This window comes from Siniperca chuatsi, linkage group LG18 (assembly GCF_020085105.1).
Source record: "Siniperca chuatsi isolate FFG_IHB_CAS linkage group LG18, ASM2008510v1, whole genome shotgun sequence".
In the NCBI taxonomy this organism is placed as follows: domain Eukaryota; kingdom Metazoa; phylum Chordata; class Actinopteri; order Centrarchiformes; family Sinipercidae; genus Siniperca; species Siniperca chuatsi.
The window spans coordinates 200,110-226,680 of NC_058059.1; the positions used below are offsets into that span (position 1 = coordinate 200,110).

At 43.6% G+C, this 26,571-nt stretch overlaps 1 protein-coding gene across 2 annotated transcripts; it reads left to right on the forward strand.

Annotated features, from left to right (window-relative positions):
• Positions 1-3,028: 3,028 nt before the first annotated feature.
• ythdc1 (YTH domain containing 1) lies at positions 3,029-26,316 on the forward strand. Of its 2 annotated transcripts, XM_044175310.1 has the most exons (16): positions 3,031-3,547; positions 7,454-7,555; positions 7,729-8,048; positions 8,152-8,548; positions 12,079-12,141; positions 15,516-15,610; positions 15,701-15,809; positions 15,930-16,047; positions 17,087-17,171; positions 17,275-17,429; positions 19,957-20,036; positions 20,594-20,630; positions 21,064-21,103; positions 21,291-21,356; positions 21,453-21,632; positions 25,028-26,316. In XM_044175310.1, the coding sequence occupies exons 1-15, from the start codon at positions 3,520-3,522 to the stop codon at positions 21,471-21,473; spliced, it is 1,716 nt and encodes a 571-aa protein (XP_044031245.1). In that variant the 5' UTR covers positions 3,031-3,519; the 3' UTR covers positions 21,474-21,632; positions 25,028-26,316. The 2 variants fall into 2 exon arrangements, with proteins under 2 accessions (XP_044031246.1, XP_044031245.1); XM_044175311.1 differs by lacking the exons at positions 20,594-20,630; positions 21,064-21,103; positions 21,291-21,356; positions 21,453-21,632; positions 25,028-26,316 and having other exon boundaries at positions 3,029-3,547; positions 17,275-18,905.
• The last annotated feature ends 255 nt before the right edge of the window (positions 26,317-26,571 follow it).

A 26,571-nucleotide genomic window follows, 5' to 3' on the forward strand; every position in this document is an offset into this window, starting at 1 on the left:
CCTCTGAACCCATCCAGACTGCTGGTAGCGGTCCTGAAAACGTCCCAGTCAGTACCCTAACCCTAACCTAACGCTAAACCGAGTCTTCACCCTAAGATTTAATGAGTTACGTTATGGGGACTTGCGTTTTGTCCCTAAAAGGAAGGCGAGTCCCCACAACATGAGTAACACACACTCACTGATGGCAGCAAGCTACCATGCAGGGTGCTGGTCTGACCGTCGGCAGCAATCTGGGGTTCAGGGTTTTGCCCAAGGACTCTTCAACATGTGGAGAGGAGAAGCCGGGATCAAACTGCCAACCCCACCGATCGGTGGATGACCTCCTGAGCCGCTGTGATAACATGTTGAATATAATGAAGAAACACTGCTAAAATAATAACTTCTGCACACAGTGCAGCAGTGTTTCTATTGGTTGACCGATCACATGACCTCTGACCTGTTAAACAGGAAACCTGTTTGTATTTGTCCTTCGTTCAGCTTCAACACAAGAAAATAAGAGACGGAGCGAATATTTGTATGCTGGAAACATGATCATACCCTTTGAACTGAGAAACTTTCGTCCTTCAGCGTATCAGTCCGTCTACTCGAGTGCTGTGTCAGTGCTTCATTATCAAATCCATTCCGCTTGCTTAGTGAGAAAATCAATGCAATTCCATACCACGTTTTCTCTGCTACCTGGCAGTAAGTGTAGTGTTGCGTTGAATAACCAATGACAATGGGCGTTTATTGCACACCTGGAGATGATGGATGGGCTGCTGCACACGCTAAACAATACAATATGCAGGTTAGCTAGCTGCCACATATCACGGTTAACATGCACGTATCAACACTGTGCATTAAACAGAAGCTACACACTGAAAATATAGAAGCATGAAATGTTCACACCAATGGAGGGACACAAACAGATAGAATACATGACACACTGTATGTAACGGAGGCTTGCCTGGTGTTTTCAGACTGGGACGAGCACACCACAGTTAACAAGCCCGCAGGAAGTGCGCCGGGCGGTGAAGTCAGTTTGACATAGCGGCCAAACCGTGTAATTACAACTTCTGGGTCATCATGTGATGCACTCCGGCCCAAAAAGACTTTCCCCCGTAGCGTCACAACCCCCGCGACATGACTCGTTTCACCACCAGAATCCGATCCATCCGGGGCGATTACATTTGGAAAGTCTAGTCTCTCTATGTACGGCGTGGTGAAAATAGTCAGGAGAGCTGGTGAAGTTGTTATGTGCAGCGCACAATAAAGTTCAACCTGTGAACTGAAGTTAAACATAACAGATAGGTCCGAATACATGTAGTATTGATTTCAAAGCAAAACCAGTGGTCCTCCTCCTGCGTGCTCTGTCCTGGCGCCGCCCGTCGCCGAAACCAAACGGAGCATTTCCAGCTGCGAGAACGCGTCTGAAAGGACGATCTCCTGCTGTGTGCCACGTGTGTCAAAGGGAACTCTGGATACAGGAGACGTGTAGATATTTATGTTTGGTTCATTGCTCATCTCACATATTACGTATGGTGTGAAGTCACGTGGGTTGGACCGGAAATACTCATTCTATTTATTCACCTGTTCACCTGTTCACCTGCATGGCGGGGGCGGCTTCTCACATTTTTTGTTGACTGCAAATCTCCCAGCACCTTTCACCTTTGCACATATCAACTTACTGTACTGGATTTCTTTTTTGTTTTCTTACTTTGAAAAGGACAATAAATCTTTACACGCATGATAGAAGTGGAACTGGATCATTTAAACGGTGCGTCACACAGGAGTTGACTGTTCGCTGTCTCCGCCTCTCAGCGGCTCGTGGTAGTTGCAAGAAGTCGCTACACTGGACGCTGTCCGGACCTGATTCTCTGGACGCTGTCCGGACCTGATTCTCTGGACGCTGTCCGGACCTGATTCTCTGGACGCTGTCCGGACCTGATTCTCTGCACGCTGTCCGGACCTGATTCTCTGGACGCTGTCCGGACCTGATTCTCTGGACGCTGTCCGGAGGTCGTGTGTGAAAACGGCTCCAGTCACTGACGCCCGGGTTGGAAGCCAGGTAGCTGAGTGAAGGTGGGTCCCACACTGTCACCACAAAATGTCCAGGAAATTGTTAAAACCAAAACTTGGCATTTAACTAAATGTTTGTATTTCGTTCACCTGTTGCTTCAAGCAAAAAGCATCGCCCCCCTTAAGTCATTGTTGGTGATTAATTGTGTCACATTAATTTCAATATTTCATGAGTTTTTTGGGTTCTATGTGTTGGATTTTAAGTTATTTGCTATTTGAAATGTTGCATCAGGGCCTGTGCCACGAAGCTTTTATGATGTTACCCAGCTGACTTGATGGATTTGCTCACGCACTCCTATAAACGATTGAATTCAAGACTACTGCTTTTCATGACAGGTGGCAGATGGTTGTTATAGTGATGCCTTTTGTCATTAAATGTTTCCCTAAATATTTACGTGGAGTGCTTCTCGGTAGCAGTGTTGTGTGGAAACATGAGCCACCGTGAAAACTGGCTAACAACATGATTTTGAGCCACGGCCTCAGGTCCGGGTGATTCTTCACAGCAGGAGAAATGACTGGAAGACGTAGTTGACCTCCAGCTGTCCTCCACTTTACTCACTGATTCTGAAACATTAAAGACATTTAATAGAAATTGCAATAGCATGCAAACATAAAGAGATCCTCAAGTTTAAATAAACAATGGGTGGTTATTATTAAAGGTGGCTCTGAATTAGTCATCAAATCAATTTCTGTACTTTTAAAGCTTCAGTTTTTAGTCTGCTCGTGTTCTGAGCTGCTGATGAAGAAGACGTCGACACTCAGGAATCAGACATTTTATTTAAACTTTAATCATCAACACCTGACAGCCTGAACAGGAAACTGATTCTACTGATCAAACAAACTTGATCTTTATTTGTCACTTTATTATAAAATCTTTTGTCCCTGTCATGATCCTGTAGAATGACGTCACTACGTTTCCAGTGATCTGATTGGTTGTTGCTCCTCCGAATTAAACCTGAGCAGCAGGTTACCATGGTTACCCCCGTTAACAGTGAGCCAGCTTCCTGAGAGATGATCTGGTTTCTCACTGATCTGGTTTCAAGGTTCAGACTAATCTGAACAGCACACTGAGCACGAGCTGCTTACCTGCTGCAGAGAACATACAGCAGAGAGAGAAGACAAGATGGAGGAAGTGATTAGAATCAAACTGCAGAGTGGTGATGAAGATGTTTGCTTACAAAACTCTGTTGGCAGTAATGAACCCTGAGGATACAGCTGCTGTAAAACCCCAAAGAAGAGGAAGAGGAAGAGGAAGCGGAGGCTGCTCCGGTCCGGCAGGTGGCGGTAGTTCACCTGGAGGCCAGAAGAAGAAGAAGCTACAACAACACACTCAGTCCGCCATTTTCCCTCTTTCGGCTGTTTTCAGTCAGTTTTTCTGATTATTTCGTGTTTGAATTCAACAAAACCCCGTTTTTTCTGTAGTGTTACCTGAGCGCAAGGCAGGAGCACGTCACAGCGGCTGTGATGGCGGCTGACCGGCGCGAGGACAAAGGTGAGGCGCGAGTAGGCTGCTTTGCTAGCAGCAGTTAGCTGTTAGCATTAGCATGTGTGCTATCTTTGTTATGTTGAGACTTTGGTTCGTTCAGCTGCAGATCAGTAATCAGCGCTTTGTCGATATATTATAAATGGACATATTAGTTAGTGGCTGCTGGCTAGTTAACAGTTAGGTAACGATCATCTACGTGTCTTGTTTTTCATTCTTTATGACGTTTATTAGCCACTGCGGCTAAGGCCTCCCCGCTGTTTGGAGCAATAACGTGACACCAGACTCCATTCAGAAATCTGCAGTTTCTGCTGCTTCGGTCAGTTTCAAAAAACATATTTTATCAAATATAACCTGACTGCGTTTTTGTCTAATCTGTGTTGTGTTCTGATAAATTCGGGATGTGAAATACTTATTCTAGTTGAAGTAAAAGTTGTAATACCACAGTGTAAAAATACTCAGTTACAAGTAAAATACCTGCATTCAAAATGTTACTAAAGTAAAAGTACAAAGGTATTGGCATCAAAATGTACTTAAAGTACCAAAAGTAAAAGTACTTATTATGCCAAATGGCCCATTTCAGAATAATTTCAGAAATATTTATATTATTGGATAATAATTATTGATGCATTAATGTATATGGTACACCAGGGTATTTAGAAATCCTGAAGGTTTGATTTTCAATACTGTCAAAAACACAGACGCTCCTCTGCATGAAAGTGCTGCGGAGACGCTGTGTGGTGGAGCAGCACATCTCCAGTACAGGTACCAGTTCTTTTCTCTACTCCGTTTTCCACTGCGGTTAGTACTGCGGTTAGTACTGCGGATAGTACTGCGGTTAGTACTGCGGTTAGTACTGTGGATAGTACTGCGGTTAGTACTGCGGTTAGTACTGCGGTTAGTACTGCGGTTAGTACTGCGGATAGTACTGCGGTTAGTACTGCGGATAGTACTGCGGTTAGTACTGTGGATAGTACTGCGGATAGTACTGCGGTTAGTACTGCGGTTAGTACTGCGGTTAGTACTGCGCGTTTAGTACTGCGGATAGTACTGCGGATAGTACTGCGGTTAGTACTGCGGTTAGTACTGTGGATAGTACTGCGGATAGTACTGCGGTTAGTACTGCGGTTAGTACTGCGGGTTAGTACTGCGGATAGTACTGCGGTTAGTACTAGGATAGTACTGCGGATAGTACTGCGGTTAGTTTAGTACTGTGGATAGTACTGCGGTTAGTACTGCGGTTAGTACTGCGGATAGTACTGCGGTTAGTACTGCGGATAGTACTGCGGTTAGTACTGTGGATACTTTGCACAGCCTACACCTTGGGTCTTGTCTGGTGCGGTAGATCTGGGCCTCTATTGCTCTGGTGCTCAGGGCCTGCTCCTGTGCAGCCATGATGAGTGCCTCTGTGCTGTCCTTCAGTCCGGCCCGCTCTAGCCATTGGTAGGACTTCTTGATATCAGCCACTTCAGTTATGTTCCGGTGGTACATCCCGTGTAGGGGTTTGTCCTCCCATGATGGTCCCTCCTCCAGCATCTCTTCCTCTGTTCCCCATTGCCTGAGACATTCCCTGAGCACGTCATCTGTTGGGGCCTTATCTTGGATGTACTTGTGGATCTTGGATGTTTCATCCTGGATAGTGGCTCTCACACTCACTAGTCCACGGCCGCCTTCCTTACGGCTAGCGTACAGTCTCAGGGTGCTGGATTTGGGATGGAACCCTCCATGCATGGTGAGGAGCTTTCGCGTCTTAACGTCTGTGGTCTGTATCTCCTCCTTTGGCCACCTTATTATTCCCGCAGGGTATCTGATCACTGGCAGGGCGTAGCTGTTTATTGCCTGGGCCTTGTTCTTGCCATTGAGCTGACTTCTTAGGACTTGCCTTACTCGTTGGAGGTATTTGGCCGTTGCTGTTTTCCTTGTTACCTCTTCGAGGTTGCCATTTGCCTGTGGTATTCCAAGGTACTTGTAACCATCTTCAATGTCTGCTATTGTTCCTTCTGGGAGTGAGACCCCTTCTGTGTGGACTACCTTCCCTCTCTTTGTCACCATTCGACTGCACTTCTCAAGCCCGACTGACATCCCAATGTCAGAGCTGTAGATCCTGGTGGTGTGGATCAGTGAGTCGATGTCCCGCTCGCTCTTAGCGTATAGCTTGATGTCATCCATGTAGAGGAGGTGACTGATGGTGGATATCTATCTATCTATCTATCTATCTATCTATCTATCTATCTATCTATCTGTCTATCTGTCTGTCTGTCTGTCTGTCTAGTACCTCAAAATTGTAATCAAATGCAGTACTCGAGTAAATGTACTTAGTTACTTTCCACCACTGACTGTTTGCTATTGCATCAAAGCGTTTTCTGTCTGAATGAAGAAGGTAACAGATAATGATTATTATGTTTATATATATATATATATATATATATATAGAATATTTTATGGTCAACTCCAGAAATATTGACCTGATTATTGGGTCTTTGTGATCATCTTCAGTTTGTGTTCAGACTTCACCTCAGAACTAAGTTATCAATGATCTCACCAAGACGAGCACAAACTTAGTCATACAAAATATAACGTTCATTATCTTTGGAGCCACAACTCACAATTATTTTCATTATCGATTATTTTGACAATTATTTTCTCAATTAACTGTTTAATCTACAAAATATCAGAAAATTGTGTCCGTGTCAGTTCCTCAGAGTCCAACGTGGCGTCTTCGGAATCAGAATCAGAAATACTTTATTGATCCCCGAAGGGAAACTCTTTGTTACAGCAGCTCGTCTTTACGTCAGTGCACACAGGAGAAAGCACTAGCAAACAATATGATACACTATAAAACAGGTCAGAAAATAAATGAAGTACCAGGTGAGTTTAAGTATAAAATAAAATAAGTGTGAAGTAAAAGTGGGTTTACCGGTCGATGATGATAATACAGTATAATAATACAATGTAATAAAATAAGTGATAAGCAGTGGTGCATGTACTGTCGAGTTAAGTGCAGCTTATTGAGGTTATTAAGATATTGCACAGCAGTAACGGAGGTATATAATATCAATATCAATAAATAGGAAAACTAAATATTGCACAGGAGTATTAAACAGAATATTTCACAGTTATCTCAAGTATTGCAGAGATGTTAATGATCAATGTCCAGTTTAGTGACTTCGGGTCATACAGACTGACACTTAGAGGGAGGAGTTAAAGAGTCTGATGGCCACAGGCAGGAGTGACTTCCTGTGGCGCTCTGTGGTGCATTGTGGGGGGATGAGTCTTCCGCTGAAGGTGCTCCTTTGTTTGACCGGCACGTCATGGAGCGGGTGGGAGACGCTGTCCAAGATGGCAGATGTTGAAGGACCTCAGCCTCCTCAGGAAACAGAGGCGGCTCTGGCCCTTCCTGTAAACAGCCTGAGTGTTCTTGGTCCAGTCCAGTTTATTGTCCATGTGTACTCCCAGGTACTTGTAGTCCTCCACAATGTCCACACTGACCCCCTGGATGGAAACCGGGGTCACTGGTGCCTTGGCCCTCCGTAGATCCACAACCAGCTCCTTAGACTTTGTCGCATTGAGCTGCAGATGGTTCTGCTCGCACCATGAGACAAAATTATCAGACGTCTTGTTTTGTCTGATGTTCCAAAGGGATTCAGTTTACTTTGATATAAAACGAAGAACCAGAAAATCTGACACACTGGAGAAACTTACTGCTTAAAAAAATAAACGATTGATCAATTATCAAAATAGCTGCTAATGAATTTTCTGTTCCGCCTGTTAGCATGTAGCTCAAAGTACAGCCTCACTGAGCTGCTAGCATGGATGCAGACTCTTAGCCTGGTTTATGTTACTGGTTTGTCCTCTGGGTGTAAATTGTTCAGTATAAATAAAACTGGTCTTTACAGTTTGTCGTTGTTGTTTCAGATGGAGAGCTGAACGTTCTGGAAGATATTCTGACTGAAGCTCCAGATCAGGACGACGAGCTGTACAACCCTGAGACCGAACGAGACGTCAGCGACAAGAAAGGTACCTTTACTACAGATACTACTGATAATACTGATAATACTTCTACAGATACTACTGATAATACTTCTACAGATACTACTGATAATACTTCTACTGAACTTGAACTTGTGAACCAGCTGATGACAATAAAATAACGTAGTGTATTTCTCTAAACCCTCCGGTCTGTCTGTCAGGAACAAAGAGGAAGAGTGAGCGCTCTGACAGCCAGGATCTGAAGAGGCTCCGCCCCTCATCAGGCCACGCTTCCTCCAGGTCGTCCTCCACCAATAAGAGAGCCCCTGGTCCACCTCTCTCCTCCTCCTCCTCCTCCTCTAAGAAGGCAGCGTCCAGCCCCCGGGGCCGCCACGCCGCTGCCACAACCGCTGCTGGCTACCGTCACGAATACTACGAAGAGCGAAAGGGGCGGCGAGGGGCCCGGGAGGTGACCAGGAGCCGCGGAGGAGAAGACGTACGACGTAGAGAGTCTCAGAGAGGCCTGGGAGGTCTGAGCCAGGTACCGATAATACTACTTCTTACAGTACACTAAAACCCTTCTTGACAGCCACTCAGCTTTCAGTTTGACATCCAATCATATTCATTTCCTTGTTTGTCTTCAGAAGTTGCGATGTGATGAGCGGCGGGCAAGCCCCTCCCCCCATAGGGAGGACAACCAATCAGAGGAGGAGGTGGCAGCAGACTACGGCTCAGAGCCGGGGTCAGGAAGCTCCTCCCCCGCAGCCTCCCACGTAGACGAAGAGGAGGAGGAGGATCAGGAGGAAGAGGAGGAGGAGGAGGAGGAAGAGGAAGGCATGGAGGAGGAAGATGAGGAAGAGGAGGAGGAAGGAGAGAAGGAGGAGGAAGAGGAGGAAGAGGAGGAGTATGAGCGTCGTGGCGGCGGCGAGGGGAACGACTACGACACTCGCAGTGAGGCTGGCGACTCACGCTCCGCTTCCTCCGTCAGTTTCTCTGACGACGGCGAGTCGGTGCACTCAGGCTCCGCCTCCGAGGCCTCAGGTAACCATGGCAACAACTAAACTGCTGTAATGAAGTATAACACTAAAATGAGTGCGGCAGCTCTCGTGTTCTCCTGCAGTCGCTCTCGTGTTCTCCTGCAGCCGCTCTCGTGTTCTCCTGCAGTCTCTCTCGTGTTCTCCTGCAGCCGCTCTCGTGTTCTCCTGCAGTCTCTCTCGTGTTCTCCTGCAGTCTCTCTCGTGTTCTCCTGCAGTCTCTCTCGTGTTCTCCTGCAGCCGCTCTCGTGTTCTCCTGCAGCCGCTCTCGTGTTCTCCTGCAGCCGCTCTCGTGTTCTCCTGCAGTCTCTCTCGTGTTCTCCTGCAGTCTCTCTCGTGTTCTCCTGCAGTCGCTCTCGTGTTCTCCTGCAGCCGCTCTCGTGTTCTCCTGCAGTCTCTCTCGTGTTCTCCTGCAGTCTCTCTCGTGTTCTCCTGCAGTCGCTCTCGTGTTCTCCTGCAGTCTCTCTCGTGTTCTCCTGCAGTCTCTCTCGTGTTCTCCTGCAGTCTCTCTCGTGTTCTCCTGCAGCCGCTCTCGTGTTCTCCTGCAGTCTCTCTCGTGTTCTCCTGCAGTCTCTCTCGTGTTCTCCTGCAGTCTCTCTCGTGTTCTCCTGCAGCCGCTCTCGTGTTCTCCTGCAGTCTCTCTCGTGTTCTCCTGCAGTCTCTCTCGTGTTCTCCTGCAGCCGCTCTCGTGTTCTCCTGCAGTCTCTCTCGTGTTCTCCTGCAGCCGCCTCGTGTTCTCCTGCAGTCTCTCTCGTGTTCTCCTGCAGCCGCTCTCGTGTTCTCCTGCAGCCGCTCTCGTGTTCTCCTGCAGCCGCTCTCGTGTTCTCCTGCAGTCTCTCTCGTGTTCTCCTGCAGTCGCTCTCGTGTTCTCCTGCAGTCTCTCTCGTGTTCTCCTGCAGTCGCTCTCGTGTTCTCCTGCAGTCTCTCTCGTGTTCTCCTGCAGTCTCTCTCGTGTTCTCCTGCAGCCGCTCTCGTGTTCTCCTGCAGTCTCTCTCGTGTTCTCCTGCAGCCGCTCTCGTGTTCTCCTGCAGTCGCTCTCGTGTTCTCCTGCAGTCTCTCTCGTGTTCTCCTGCAGTCTCTCTCGTGTTCTCCTGCAGTCGCTCTCGTGTTCTCCTGCAGTCTCTCTCGTGTTCTCCTGCAGTCGCTCTCGTGTTCTCCTGCAGTCTCTCTCGTGTTCTCCTGCAGTCTCTCTCGTGTGTTCCTCCTGCAGCCGCTCTCGTGTTCTCCTGCAGTCGCTCTCGTGTTCTCCTGCAGTCGCTCTCGTGTTCTCCTGCAGTCTCTCTCGTGTTCTCCTGCAGCCGCTCTCGTGTTCTCCTGCAGCCGCTCTCGTGTTCTCCTGCAGTCTCTCTCGTGTTCTCCTGCAGTCTCTCTCGTGTTCTCCTGCAGTCTCTCTCGTGTTCTCCTGCAGCCGCTCTCGTGTTCTCCTGCAGTCTCTCTCGTGTTCTCCTGCAGTCTCTCTCGTGTTCTCCTGCAGTCTCTCTCGTGTTCTCCTGCAGCCGCTCTCGTGTTCTCCTGCAGCCGCTCTCGTGTTCTCCTGCAGTCTCTCTCGTGTTCTCCTGCAGTCGCTCTCGTGTTCTCCTGCAGTCTCTCTCGTGTTCTCCTGCAGTCGCTCTCGTGTTCTCCTGCAGTCTCTCTCGTGTTCTCCTGCAGTCGCTCTCGTGTTCTCCTGCAGTCTCTCTCGTGTTCTCCTGCAGTCGCTCTCGTGTTCTCCTGCAGTCGCTCTCGTGTTCTCCTGCAGTCTCTCTCGTGTTCTCCTGCAGTCGCTCTCGTGTTCTCCTGCAGTCTCTCTCGTGTTCTCCTGCAGTCGCTCTCGTGTTCTCCTGCAGTCGCTCTCGTGTTCTCCTGCAGTCTCTCTCGTGTTCTCCTGTAGTCTCTCTCGTGTTCTCCTGCAGTCGCTCTCGTGTTCTCCTGCAGTCTCTCTCGTGTTCTCCTGCAGTCGCTCTCGTGTTCTCCTGCAGTCGCTCTCGTGTTCTCCTGCAGTCTCTCTCGTGTTCTCCTGCAGTCGCTCTCGTGTTCTCCTGCAGTCGCTCTCGTGTTCTCCTGCAGTCTCTCTCGTGTTCTCCTGCAGTCGCTCTGTGTTCTCCTGCAGTCGCTCTCGTGTTCTCCTGCAGCCGCTCTCGTGTTCTCCTGCAGTCTCTCTCGTGTTCTCCTGCAGTCTCTCTCGTGTTCTCCTGCAGTCGCCTCGTGTTCTCCTGTAGTCTCTCTCGTGTTCTCCTGCAGCCTCTCTCGTGTTCTCCTGCAGCCTCTCTCGTGTTCTCCTGCAGTCGCTCTCGTGTTCTCCTGCAGCCGCTCTCGTGTGTTCTCCTGCAGCCGCTCTCGTGTTCTCCTGCAGTCGCTCTCGTGTTCTCCTGCAGTCGCCTCGTGTTCTCCTGCAGCCGCTCTCGTGTTCTCCTGCAGTCGCTCTCGTGTTCTCCTGCAGCCGCTCTCGTGTTCTCCTGCAGTCGCTCTCGTGTTCTCCTGCAGTCTCTCTCGTGTTCTCCTGCAGTCGCTCTCGTGTTCTCCTCCTGCAGTCTCTCTCGTGTTCTCCTGCAGTCTCTCTCGTGTTCTCCTGCAGTCGCTCTCGTGTTCTCCTGCAGCCGCTCTCGTGTTCTCCTGCAGTCTCTCTCGTGTTCTCCTGCAGTCTCTCTCGTGTTCTCCTGCAGTCTCTCTCGTGTTCTCCTGCAGTCGCTCTCGTGTTCTCCTGCAGTCTCTCCCGTGTTCTCCTGCAGTCTCTCGTGTTCTCCTGCAGTCGCTCTCGTGTTCTCCTGCAGTCGCTCTCGTGTTCTCCTGCAGTCTCTCTCGTGTTCTCCTGCAGTCTCTCTCGTGTTCTCCTGCAGCCGCTCTCGTGTTCTCCTGCAGTCTCTCTCGTGTTCTCCTCCAGTCTCTCGTGTTTCCTGTGTTTTCATAACATTTGCATATTTAACAATCTGTTTCCAAAACAGCTGTTTTTTAAAAGACACTTTTAGCATCGAGTATATTTTTGGACACTTTTGCTACCAAGACGATTCAAATGAGAAAATGTGCGTTTCTTTTTTGTATATAGAGTAACATGTAGCTGCATAGGTTTTTCTTTTTAATATTAATTATACTTTTTGAGATATCCACCATATTTATATCTCAGCTTTATATAAACGGTACTCAGAAAAAACCCTGATCAGCTGTACGGAAGCTACAATGAGACGTACAGTTCAGAAACCATAATGTATTTGTCTGCTAGGGCTTGGTATCGTTTAAAAAACCACGATACCAGTACCTTAAAGTGATACCGATACCAATAGAGTGCTTAATTCGATTCCCATCGTGTGAATGGAAGCATTCATGCGTGTAGAGAGCCAGCACAACAGACCGGCCTTGTTTATCAGAGTTTTGAGTTAACAGTTTGAGTCGAGCGTGGAGGTTGAATTATGTGTAGATCTGGTTGTTTCTGTTTTACGAACGAACGAACACAAAGCCAGCGGTGCAGATCTTTGAACTTTGAACAAATATGACCTGACTGGATAACAGCTGCTCTGCTTTCTCTTGGTAACTGTGATTTAATTCTCTGCTTTTATCTCAAAGGTTCAGAGAAGAAGCGGGAAAAGCTGTCATCGTCGGTCAGAGCTGTTCGCAAAGGGATGGAGAGTAAGGCAGCCATTCTTATTATTAAAATTATTAATTTTAAAATGTTGTTTCAAAGTGTTTTTCCAGCAGATTTCTGATTCACGTGTAAAAGTTTATCAACAAAAAGTGAAACGAATGTGAAGTAAGTGCGACGTGTTGAAGTAATCCTTCATTTTTGTGAGTGATCACACTGTGTGCCATTTAACAATAATAATAATAATAATAATAATAATAAAAAAATAAATAAAAAGTGGTTAAACAAAGCTTATAGTGAAGGGATTTAAACTACGATTTGCTCATCCCCCCTAAAGTCGGGGGGAAGCCACTCACCAGCTGTGGGGGTGGGGATCGTTAGGATCGACTCTTTATCCGTGCTCTTATTGGCCGAGCTGACCGACGGGCGTGACAGATGCTTGCTGAAGCAACGGCGCAAAACACAACGTTAGAGATCTTTTATGTTATTATGAGAAGTGTAAAAATATTTTCAGGTCGTTATGAAACTGTGGCGGGACAGATTAGACTGGCAGGCCGCCACGTCTAATTAATGGGAAACACTGCTATACTATTACTATACTATACTCTGATACTATTACTATACTATTACTATACTATACTCTGATACTATTACTATACTCTTACTATACTATACTCTGATACTATTACTATACTATTACTATACTATACTCTGATACTATTACTATACTATTACTATACTATACTCTGATACTATTACTATACTCTTACTATATACTATACTCTGATACTATTACTATACTACTATACTATACTCTGATACTATTACTATACTATTACTATACTATACTCTGATACTATTACTATACTATTACTATACTATACTCTGATACTATTACTATACTCTTACTATACTATACTCTGATACTATTACTATACTATTACTATACTATACTCTGATACTATTACTATACTATACTCTGATACTATTACTATACTATTACTATACTATACTCTGATGCTATTACTATACTATACTCTGATACTATTACTATACTATTACTATACTATACTCTGATACTATTACTATACTCTGATACTATTACTATACTATACTCTGATACTATTAATATACTCTGATACTATTACTATACTCTGATACTATTACTATACTATACTATACTCTGATACTATTACTATACTATACTCTGATACTATTACTATACTATTACTATACTATACTCTGATACTATTACTATACTATACTCTGATACTATTACTATACAATACTCTGATACTATTACTATACAATTACTATACTATACTCTGATACTATTACTATACTATACTCTGATACTATTACTATACTATACTATACTCTGATACTATTACTATACAATACTCTGATACTATTACTATACTCTGATACTATTACTATACTATACTGATACTATTACTATACAATACTCTGATACTATTACTATACTATACTCTGATACTATTACTATACTATACTCTGATACTATTACTATACTATACTCTGACACTATTACTATACTATACTCTGATACTATTACTATACTATACTATACTATACTCTGATACTATTACTATACTATACTATACTCTGATACTATTACTATACTATTACTATACTCTGATACTATTACTATACTATACTATACTCTGATACTATTACTATACTATACTATACTCTGATACTATTACTATTACTATACTATACTCTGATACTATTACTATACTATACTCTGATACTATTACTATACTATACTCTGATACTATTACTATACTATATTACTATACTATACTCTGATACTATTACTATACTATACTATACTCTGATACTATTACTATACAATACTCTGATACTATTACTATACTCTGATACTATTACTATACTATACTCTGATACTATTACTATACAATACTCTGATACTATTACTATACTATACTCTGATACTATTACTATACTATACTCTGATACTATTACTATACTATACTATACTCTGATACTATTACTATACTATACTCTGATACTATTACTATACTATACTATACACTGATACTATTACTATACTATACTCTGATACTATTACTATACAATACTATACTCTGATACTATTACTATACTATACTCTGATACTATTACTATACTATACTCTGATACTATTACTATACTATACTATACTCTGATACTATTACTATACAATACTATACTCTGATACTATTACTATACTATACTCTGATACTATTACTATACTATACTATTACCATACTATTACTATACTATTACTATACTATACTCTGATACTATTACTATACTCTGATACTATTACTATACTATACTTTTACCATACTATTACTATACTATTACTATACTATACTTTGATACTATTACTATACTCTGATACTATTACTATACTATACTATACTCTGATACTATTACTATACTATTACTATACTATACTATACTCTGATACTATTACTATACTATTACTATACAATACTCTGATACTATTACTATACTATACTCTGATACTATTACTATACTATTACTATACTATACTATACTCTGATACTATTACTATACTATTACTATACAATACTCTGATACTATTACTATACTATACTCTGATACTATTACTATACTATTACTATACTATACTATACTCTGATACTATTACTATACTATTACTATACAATACTCTGATACTATTACTATACTATACTCTGATACTATTACTATACTATTACTATACTATACTCTGATACTATTACTATACTATACTCTGATACTATTACTATACTATACTCTGATACTATTACTATACTATTACTATACTTTACTCTGATACTATTACTATACTATACTCTGATACTATTACTATACTATTACTATACTATACTCTGATACTATTACTATACTATACTCTGATACTATTACTATACAATTACTATACTATACTCTGATACTATTACTATACTATACTCTGATACTATTACTATACTATACTCTGATACTATTACTATACTATTACTATACTATACTCTGATACTATTACTATACTATACTATACTCTGATACTATTACTATACTATACTCTGATACTATTACTATACTATACTATACTCTGATACTATTACTATACTATACTATACTCTGATACTATTACTATACTATTACTATACTCTGATACTATTACTATACTATACTCTGATACTATTACTATACTCTTACTATACTCTGATACTATTACTATACTATACTATACTCTGATACTATTACTATACTATTAGCATATGGTGTTTACCGAAGACGTTAACTACACTCAGTTAATAACGAGATTACTGATGTTTCCTCTGACGTAATCAGATTACAGATACTTCCTGTGTTGTTTCAGATCCTACCAGTAAACTGCGTTACATCCTGCGAGACGCTCGATTCTTCCTCATAAAGAGCAACAACCACGAGAACGTCTCCCTGGCTAAAGCTAAGGTACGCTAATGTTTAAATGTTGTTGCCTCTGGTCTGATAACCTCCTGTTGAGTTCCGAAACGATTGTAATGATATTTCTGTTATATTCAGGGCGTGTGGTCGACGCTGCCGGTGAACGAGAAGAAGCTGAATGCAGCTTTCCGCTCAGCTCGGAGTGTCGTTCTCGTCTTCTCTGTGAGGGAGAGCGGGAAATTCCAAGGTTAAAAAAAGAAGAAATTACCATGAATGTTTTTGCATTTCTACATTATCCTTCCTCTTTTTCTTTGGTTCAAAGTTTTACATTCATTAGGTTCCTTCGTCTCATCTGCTTCATCTTTAGGTTTTGCTCGTTTGGCGTCAGAGTCTCATCATGGCGGATCTCCAATCCACTGGGTTCTTCCCGCTGGTATGAATGCCAAGATGCTGGGTGGAGTCTTCAAGATCGACTGGCTCTGCAGGTAAGCAACAACAACAAAACGAGTGGGTACTCGTTAGTTTACGAGTGTCCTAATTTTATCCCACCGTCCCTTTTCTGCCGGTTAGCAGTGGCAGCAGGCTAACACAAGTAGCCAAAACATCCCCGTCCTCAGCCATGTCCTGCAGCTCCTTTTCAGGGTCCTGATGTGTTCCAAGGCCTGATGGGATATATAATCCTCCAGTGCGTTCTGGTCTTCCCTGGGGTCTCCGCCACAGGGACTCCAGGAGAATCCTGATCAGATGTTGACCCACTTCAGCTGTGCCCTTCCATCACGAAGGAGCTCCTCTCCGTCTGAGGCGGAGTCCAGACTTCCTGCAGAGGAAAGGATATGATCTCATGTTGCATATTGCAACTTGCGTGTTTGGTGAAACAACTGTTCTTTTCAAGATGCATACTCCCAACCAGACCTGACCTGAAAGCACTGCTACCCTCATCTCATGTCCCCGGTCCTACCACCCGGACGTTCCCACCAAGCCTTGTCACTCCCCAGGCCTCACACCGGATGCCTTGACGGGAGCTTCCTCCACTCTGCTGTCGGAGACAACACATCAAGCAGCGGTCATGCCTTCAAGAAGAGATTGAACATCTCCTCAGCATAAGACTGCAATCCTAAAGCTCGAGGACTTCAAACACAAATCAGCTTCTTATATATTCCAGAGTAGCTGCAGATCAGTGATCCTGTCGGCTCTGTAAATGGTATTCATGAAGTTTGTATCTGCAAAAGCAAAATAAAAAATTTAAAAACTTGTCGGGGCCTAATGGGTGCAGGTCTATCCTGGCGCTGGTTTCCATCTTCTGGGCGAGGTTGTTCTGTCCCTTATTGGTTAGAGTTTTGAATGGTTCCTTCACCTGGGACCAAAACGTAGTTTGTCCTCTTGTAACTCATATTGCATGAAATTACTTTGACTATTAATTCATTAAGTTCTGAAAAAGTAGCTGTGCCCTGCTTCAGTTCTTCAGTCAGATGTTTTCTTCCACGCCCCCTGCAGGCTGATTTACACACTTCTTTGTTTCTACAGGCGGGAGCTTCCTTTCACTAAGACGGCTCACCTGTCCAACCCCTGGAATGAACACAAGCCAGTCAAAATCGGACGCGACGGACAGGTGAGCACACTGTTTAATTCCTTCTGGTCCTGTTTTAATTTTAGTTTTTGTGTTGCAGGAAATGTTTTAACTATTTTTGTTAAACTCGTTAAATATCTTTCAGGAGATCCAACCGGACATCGGCGCTCAGCTCTGTGCCCTGTTCCCACTGGACGAGAGTGTGGACGTCCACCAGGTGGCTCGGCGTGTTCGTCACAAGCGTCGGACGCCATCGGAGCCACGGCCTCGGGGCCGACCGCCGCAGCGCGAACCGGGAAGGTTAGCCAATCACCAAGCTCCTCCTCCCGCTTCCTGTTCTTCTTCTTCTCCTGCTGCGACCGTGGCGCCACCTGCTGCCGGACGACGGAGACGGCCGCTGCCTTTAGCCGGCGGCTAGCTATCCCGTGGCTAGCATTGCTGGTTCTCTGGTTGTTGTTGCTTTTCCAGTCTGGAGTTTTCCTCTGGAGTTTTCCACCGGAGTGACGCCTCGCTCTGCGGCTGTGGTTGAAGTCCTAAAAAGAGTCAGGCAGGAAATTAAAATCCTCGGCGGGGCGATGCTCGTTAACAGTTGGCGTCACAAAGATTAATTTTCAGTTTAATTCTTAATTTAATTTTAAGTTTAATACTAAGTATGATTCATAATTCTTGTTTTTATTTGTTTGTAAAACAACTAGGTGCACATTTTAATTTACTTTTTCTTTTGTCAGTTAAATATTTTCTTTATTTTATTCTTATTTAAAATCTTTGTAGCTGCTGGCTGAAATATAAGAAATTGAATTTTCAAAATTTTGTTGTTGCTAAATTTCTCCTTTGAAGCTCTTTTTCTTTGCAGGAGTTTCGTACTTCGGAAGTAAAAAAAAATCTAAGTGTTTGGCTTTTAGCTGGACTGTGGCTGACCCTTTCAGAATAAAACAGAAAGGACAAACGTCACTGGCTGGACTGACGGAGGAGGGGGTGGGCGAGGGAGGGGCGAGCAAGGTTAAACTAAAACACAGATAAAGTGAGGGACTGTCTGAGCTCCCAGCGGACTGTTTCTGGTTTTTTGAGAAGGTGGTGCAGTTTGGTCGAGCAGGGGGCGTGGCATCTGGACTATATCCAATGAGAGGCTGGGATGTGTCTGAGGGGGCGGGGTTTCCTCGCTTGTTCAAATAAGGTAAAATTACAGAAATACATAAAGGAAAAGATGGACTCGATTTAAAAAAATAAAAAATAAAAATAGAATAAAATCCACTTGGACTGAAAAAATGATGAGCCCTCCCTCCTCCCCCCTCCATGAAAGGACCGTTATTTAACCCCCCTCACACCCCAGAACACACACACACACACACACACTCTGAATAAGGACTGAGAGCTCGTTAACGACAAACTGTTTATTTATTGGTGTGTGTGTCGCTCTCTCTTATGAACTGAATATAAAAGTGTGTGTGGGGAGAAGAGGAGGTGGGGAGGAAGGAAAAATAAGAGAATCCAGAACGGACGGAAAGATGAGGGGGGGAGTTCTGTTGTTTCTGTTTTAAGGACTGTTGCTGGTCTGGAGGGGGCGGGGCTGGGCTGAGAGGGGGCGGGGCTTTGTGTATTGATTGACAGGACTGCACCATCATCATCATCATCATCACCCCCTCCACCCTTTCAAAATAAGAGGGTTTATTAAAAAAAAGCCTTTAACATGGACTGATGAGGAGAAAAACTTTTTTTAATAATCAAAAGTGTTGTTGACACAATCAAACAGCCCCTCCCACATATACAACAGAAGCGGTATGTTGTCTCTTTCAGAGGCTTCTTCTTTGTTTGTTTTTTTTATTGTGTGTGTGAAGCAAGATTTGTCAAAATGCTGTTTTTGAAAAGGCTACGAACAGTAAACTATTATTTCTAACAGAAGCATTTATTGGTACATTAGTCAGAGCACGTCACAGATTTGTGTCTGAGGGCTTCACGACATACAACACCCTCAATCCTCAGAGCCTCGGCTAGCCTAGACTGCAGGAGGACCAGTAGACTGCAGGACCAGTAGACTGCAGGAGGACCAGTAGACTGCAGGACCAGTAGACTGCAGGAGGACCAGTAGACTGCAGGACCAGTAGACTGCAGGAGGACCAGTAGACTGTAGACAGGACCAGTAGACTGCAGGACCAGTAGACTGCAGGAGGACCAGTAGACTGTAGACAGGACCAGTAGACTGCAGGAGGACCAGTAGACAGCAGGACCAGTAGACTGCAGGACCAGTAGACTGCAGGACCAGTAGACTGCAGGAGGACCAGTAGACTGCAGGACCAGTAGACTGCAGGAGGACCAGTAGACAGGACCAGTAGACTGTAGACAGGACCAGTGACTGCAGGAGGACCAGTAGACTGCAGGAGGACCAGTAGACTGCAGGAGGACCAGTAGACTGCAGGAGGACTAGTAGACAGGACCGGTAGACTGCAGGACCAGTAGACTGCAGGAGGACCAGTAGACAGGACCAGTAGACTGCAGGACCAGTAGACAGGACCGGTAGACTGCAGGACCAGTAGACTGCAGGAGGACCAGTAGACTGTAAACAGGACCAGTAGACAGGACCAGTAGACTGCAGGAGGACCAGTAGACTGTAGACAGGACCAGTAGACAGGACCGGTAGACTGTAGACAGGACCAGTAGACTGTAGACAGGACCAGTAGACTGCAGGAGGACCAGTAGATGATACTTTATTTATAAAATATAGCATCTGAAGTACTGGGAGTTTTTTCTTCTTCTTCTGTTTGAAATTTGAGCGTAGTGAGTTTTCCAGAGTGTGCGAGTGTGTGTCTTACTTGTCGACTTGTCTATGTAGGCGTCGTCCTGAAGAGTACGACCTCCACGGCAGGAAGCGACCGCGAGCCGACGGTCCGCCTGACTTCAACCAGCGAGCAGGTCGTTAATCTGAAAAACTCAAACTACGGTTCATTTTTTAAATAGTCTGATAAATGTTGAAACACTCTGTTCTGTTTTTAATTTAAATATCTTCAATGGCTTTTTATTAACTGTAACTTGTGAAACTCGCTGCACTTTGTATAAATACTGTGATAACAGACTTCTTCCTTTAAATGTTTTTAACTTATTTATAAGTCTATGCCTTTGAGTAAAAAATCTTGTTTTCAAGTGAAATCTTTGAAAATTAGATTTAAAAATTAAGTTAATTTTAGTTACTTTTTAAAGTTAATTTTCCTAAAATTTTATTTTTGTTTTATTATATTATGTTGTTTTTACAGTGTCTGATGATCTTTGTTTTTAAACTGTATTCATTCTTTTCAGAATTTGTTTTTCATTGTAATTGTTTTTATAGTTTTCTTGTTTATGTTTTGTGTTTTTAATATTTGTGTCAACTGTCGGTGTGAAACTGAATTGTTCCTTTGAACTAATTGCCTGCTGCTCAACGGATAAACTGTTTGAAAAGTAAAATTTAACAGAAGAATTTATTTTATTTTCAGGGTTCATCCAGGACCTTCGTAACCAGCCGGTGGACAGGTGAGACACACCTCATCACTCACCTGAAACAGGTCACAGGAAGTAGGCGGAGCTACAGCAGCATTCGTCAGTAAAATGTGACAAAAGACGTAAAAATTAAAACTTTTATAGGAAGTTTAGTTTCAGTGAAAATTTGAAAGATTTATCAATAACTGAAGTCTTTCACATTTCTGTAAAAACTGTTTATCTGACATTTGTTAAAATGTGTTTATATATGAAAACTTTGACTTCGAAATTGTCTTAAAGATCTCTAAAAATATTTTAGAAAAGTCAGTTTTGTATTTTTATAAATGATGAATCAGAAAAATGTGAACCACAGAAAATAAAAACTGTCCACATTTTTAACGTAAAACTAAATGCTTTTAAAACTTGATTAAGATTAAATGATTTTAACAATAAAATCAGTTACATTTAACATTTTTGGGGTTTTCAGACGATTCTCCAGCGTGAGACGAGACGTTTTTCTCAACGGGGTGAGTCACAAGCGTTTTAGCTTAGCTTCATTTCATTCTATGAGCATATTAGCTCCAGTTGAACCTGCTTTCAGTCCTATAACAACAGTGTGGTGTTAGCGTGTTAGCCTCTGTAACGGGTACATTCAGGTGTGTTCAGATATGTTCAGGTGTGAACAGGTATTTACCTGTGTGTTTCCTGTTTCAGTCTTATAACGACTACATGAGGGATTATCACCACAGCGTCGGTCCTCCTGCTCCCTGGCAGACTCTGGTATGACTCTCTATTATTGATCCTGTTTACTGATCGATCAGGTTACTGACGACAGACTGACCTAATGATGTGATGATGTCATGTACATGTCATCAGGCAGCATACCCCCCGGCGTGAGCAACCGCCCCCACCACCCCCTACTACCACCACAGCCACCCCCGCCTCCCCCTCCAGGCCTACCATCACCACCACCCCCTGCCGCCACACGAGGCACCGCCCCTTCGCTTCAGAGACAAGCAGCGAGCGCCGCAACACCGTGCCTTCACCTCCAGCCCGGTGAGTCTTCGGTTTCTAGTGTGTCTATTGTGTATCTACTGTGATTATACTGTAACAGTCAGTCAGCCAGGACTCTACTGTGGATAATAATGATAATAATAGTAACAAGGCCAATAACAACAACTGTAGTAGCAGTTGTCGAGCAGGAACGGGGGCAGCAGGTGGCCCACAACCACAGATCCAGACTCTGCAGGAACACGGGGGCAGCAGGTGGCCCACAACCACAGATCCAGACTCTGCAGGAACACGGGGGCAGCAGGTGGCCCACAACCACAGATCCAAACTCTGCAGCTCTGGAGGCAGAAATACCTGCTGAAAGCAACAGAAGGAGAGAGGAGAGAAACGAGAAAGCACAGAACTACAGTAGAGAGAAGATGTCGAGTTAGTAACATGCAGTAACGGGATAAAAATGCATACAGACGGAGAGGGAGAGGAGGAGAGAGGTGCATCATGGGAAGTCTCCCGGCAGTCTAGGCCTATAGCAGCATAACTAAGGGATGGTTCAGGACTCACCTGAGCCAGCCCTAACTATAAGCTTTATCAAAGAGGAAAGTCTTAAGCCTACTCTTAAACGTGGAGATGGTGTCTGCCTCCTGAACCCAAACTGGGACCTGGTTCCACAGGAGAGGAGCTTGATACCTGAAGGCTCTGGCTCCCGGTCTACTTTTGGAGACTCTAGGAACCACAAGTAACCCTGCATCCTGGGAGCGCAGTGTTATAGTCGGGTAATAAGGTACTATGAGATCTTTAAGAAATGATGGTGCCTGACCATTAAGAGCTTTGTAGGTGAGGAGAAGGATTTTAAACTCTATTCTGGATTTTACAGGGAGCCAGTGCAGAGAAGCTAATATTGGAGAAATATGATCTCTTTTCCTGGTTCTTGTCAGTACACGTGCCGCAGCATTCTGGATCAACTGGAGAATCTTAAGGGACTTATTCGGGCAGCCTGATAATAAGGAATTGCAGTAGTCCAGCCTGGAAGAAACAAATGCATGCACTAGTTTTTCGGCATCATTTTGAGACAGGATGTGCCTGATTTTTGCAATGTTACGTAGGTGAAAGAAGGCAGTCCTTGAAGTTTGTTTCATGTGGGAGTTAAAGGATAAATCCTGATCAAAGATAACTCCGAGGTTCCTTACGGTGGTGCTGGAGGCCAGGGCAATGCCATCTAGAGCAACTATATCTTTAGATAATGTGTCTTGAAGGTGTTTGGGGCCAAGTACAATAACTTCAGTTTTGTCAGAGTTTAACATCAGAAAGTTGCAGGTCATCCAGGTTTTTATGTCCTTAAGGCATGCTGAAGTTTAGCTAACTGGTTAGTTTCATCTGGCTTGATCGATAGATATAATTGAGTATCATCTGCATAACAATGAAAGTTTATGGAGTGTTTCCTAATAATACTGCCTAGAGGAAGAATATATAAGGTGAATAGAATCGGTCCAAGCACAGAACCTTGTGGAACTCCGTGACTAACTTTGGCGTGCACGGAGGACTCACCGTTAACATGTACAAACTGAGATCGATCTGATAGATAGGATTTAAACCAGCTTAGTGCGGTTCCTTTAATGCCAATTACATGTTCCAGTCTCTGTAATAGGATGTGATGGTCAATTTGGGTCCTCATACTGTACCCCATACGACACATCTACAATAATTACTTTATCTGTTTTAAGGACTAAACTGGATAAAAACTCAGAAACTCAGAATAAGGACCAGGAGCGCGGTACACTATAACAAATAGAACTGGCTGTCGTGTTTTCCAGGTCGGGTGTGAAAGACTAAGAACAAGTCCTTCGAATGAGCTATAATTTAGTTTATTGATTAACAGGCTTGAGTCAAAGATGGCTGCAGCTCCACCTCCTCGGTGCCTCGAGGAATGTGAGCATTAATATGACGGGGCGGACTGGATTCATTTAGGCAACATATTCTTCATGACCCAGCCAGGTTTCAGTAAGACAGAATAAGTCAATATGATACTCTGATATTAAATCGTTCACTAGTACAGCTTTAGATGACAGAGATCTGATGTTTAAGAGTCCACATTTAATTCTCCTGTTTTGTTGTGCTGTTTCAGCGTTCTTGTTTAGGTTTTTATGTATAACTCCTCTCCTGTTAGCTTTAGAATTTATTAATCTAAGTGGTCGGGGGGCAGACGCCGTCACTGAGGAGTTTTGGGTGGGAAACTGCTCTGGAAGCACAGAGAAGCGTGCAGGACTGCAACTCTGCCTCCTGGTCTGAAGTCTGAGTTGTCATGGTTTAGGTCCACTAATAAACTCGGCCAGATCTCTGGATATGAGAGCTGCTCCGTCCAAAGTGCGATGAATGCCGTCTCTCCTAATCAGACCAGGTCTTCCCCAGAAGGTCCTCCAGTTATCTACAAAGCCCACATCGTTTGCTGGACGCCAGCTCGACAGCCAGCGGCGGCATGAAGACATGCGGCTAAACACGTCATCACTGGTCAGGTTTGGCAGGGGCCCAGAGAAAACTACAGAGGCCGACATTATCTTTGCATATATACACACCGACTCAACATTAACTTTAGTGACCTCCGATTGTATTTACGTTCATCCTTAGTCAGCAGTTTTAAACAGGATTCAGCGTCGCCCGCTCTGGCCCCAGGAACATCTGACTGGTCGCTGGTGTCGCTAACTTCATGTTTCTCAAAAAGGAGCTGCCAATAATCAGAGCTGGTTTCTCAGCGGGTGTGTCGCTGAGCGGGGAGAACTCGTTAGAAACGTGAACAGGTTGGCGGTGAACCGTGAGCTTCACACCAAGCAGCAGGAGAGAGAGAAGCCAGTGCTAGCTGCTAAGCTAAAGAACGGTAGCTAGTAAAACTGAATAGCGTGTAAACTGTGAGATTAGCAAGAAAGTCGTTAAAAGGAGAGAGCTGAGTGCTTGAGCAGAACTAGTGTACGTTTAAATGTACAGCAGATAGTCATATAATGAAGAATCGAACTAGATGAACTGATGAGCAGAGCAGCAGAAATACGCTGCTGGTAAAACACAAACACCGGGAATGAGACAATTCGCTTATTGCAGCACGTCCGCTATGTTTGGTTTATGTGCAGGAACACGGAAGTTCTACGTTAGTTCCAAAGAAAGAGGCTGACCGCAAGCAAAGTGGTGGAAATCTTCTTAATATAGCGTACACTTAAAGTATAAGTTTTGTTTTGTGTTTTTGCTGCCCCGTCCACAGCAGTGCAGGCTCTGCTTCCCTAGCGGGACTCCTGTGTGCTTCTCCACACTCGGGCCGAGCTCAAGTACCTCATACAACCTCACTTCAAAATACCCGAACTGTCCCTTTCTTGTATGTGTACTGATTGCCTTGTGATTTAGACTTGTTCTCTGTAGCATCTGACCTCTGTCTTCTCTCCTGTCTTTTTCCCATCATGCAGCACGACTACGACATGCGTGTGGACGACTTCCTGCGGCGGACGCAGGCGGTGGTGAGCAGCCGGCGCGAGCGCGAACGGCAGCGTGAACGCGACCGTGGCGGCCCCCGCCGCGACAGAGAGAGAGAGAGAGCGAGGGACAGAGACAGAGAGAGAGAGAGGGACAAAGAGAGGGGGCGGTACCGCAGGTGATCTGATGATGTCATATCCTCTCAACCTGCAGGGGCTTTTATTTTGACAGTCAGTAGTGTTTTGGCTGGTTTCCTGTTTTTTTTTTGTTTTTGTTTTTTTGTTAAAAATTATGAATAAAAAATGAAACAAGCTACGTGGTGACATCATCAGCTGCATCAGTTTTTATGTGAATAAAATATTTTAAAAAAACTGTTAAAAAATAATAAAAATCTGGTGATTTTTTGGTGAGTTTGATCAAAACTTTTATTTTGGTGATACTGTGTAAAAATGGAAGTGACATCACAGCGCTGGAACACGGCTGTCACTCGGCGCCGTCATACATGTTTCTGCGCACATCAACAACATCTGATAGGATGAAACATTTAACTTATGTAAATTAAACGTCTTTTTTTACAGCGTAACTTCTCCCGAACCTTCACACTTGATTTTCCAGAATCTCGCTGGAGCTTGACTGTTTTTTATTTTCATGTTTTTCAGTATTTTAGTCCAGAGGTTCCCAACATGAGGGTCGAGACCCTCTGAGGGGTCGTATGATGACCAACAGCAAAACATTTCTTTTTTTCTAATCATTGCTGCTTTTATTGTGAAACGTAGGACAGTTTTTCCTGTAAAATCCTTCAAATTAAATGTGAGGAGAGAAAATCTTGCTGAACTGAATTCATTAAAAAAAAACTCACTTCCTCCTGATAACCTTTTTATGTTTTTTTTAACATTTAGTTTTTGTTTTTTGGTTAAATATAAACTCGTCCTGCTTCAGTTAATTTATTTATTTTCACACAAACATTTGAGTTTTCAGTTTGTACTCGCCTGCTGCTGGTGATGACACGTCAGCTCTGTTTGTCTCCTTTGTTTGTTTTAAAATATAATTTCAGATTGTTTTCCCTTTTTGCTTCTCTCTGATTGGTTGTTAAAGTGGTGACCAAACGTCCAGGTGATCAGTTTTATTGTGTATTGATCAGCAGCAGGTTACACTGATCTGTGTTCAGTCTCGGGGTTAAAAGAATATTTGAAGGTGAAAACTTTATTCGTTTCATGTTTCTGAACAGAGGGGGTGGAGCTTGTCTGTTTTTGTACAAAATAAAAAAATATCTGAAATCAGACTCTTTGTTCAGGTTTGAAAATTTGTATGAAATATAATCTGGTTACTGCTGAAATATAATCGGGTTACTGCTGAAATATAATCTGGTTACTGCTGAAATATAATCTGGTTACTGCTGAAATATAATCTGGTTACTGTTGAAATATAATCTGGTTACTGCTGAAATATAATCTGGTTACTGCTGAAATATAATCGGGTTACTGCTGAAATATAATCTGGTTACTGTTGAAATATAATCTGGTTACTGTTGAAATAT

Coding starts and splice junctions, on each gene's coding strand:
- ythdc1 (XM_044175310.1), top strand. CDS start 3,520: ATGGCGGCTGACCGGCGCGAGGACAAAG. Junction 16,048..17,086: donor AAGATCGACTGGCTCTGCAG/GTAAGCAACAAC, acceptor TTGTTTCTACAG/GCGGGAGCTTCCTTTCACTA. Junction 17,430..19,956: donor CCGCAGCGCGAACCGGGAAG/GTTAGCCAATCA, acceptor TTGTCTATGTAG/GCGTCGTCCTGAAGAGTACG.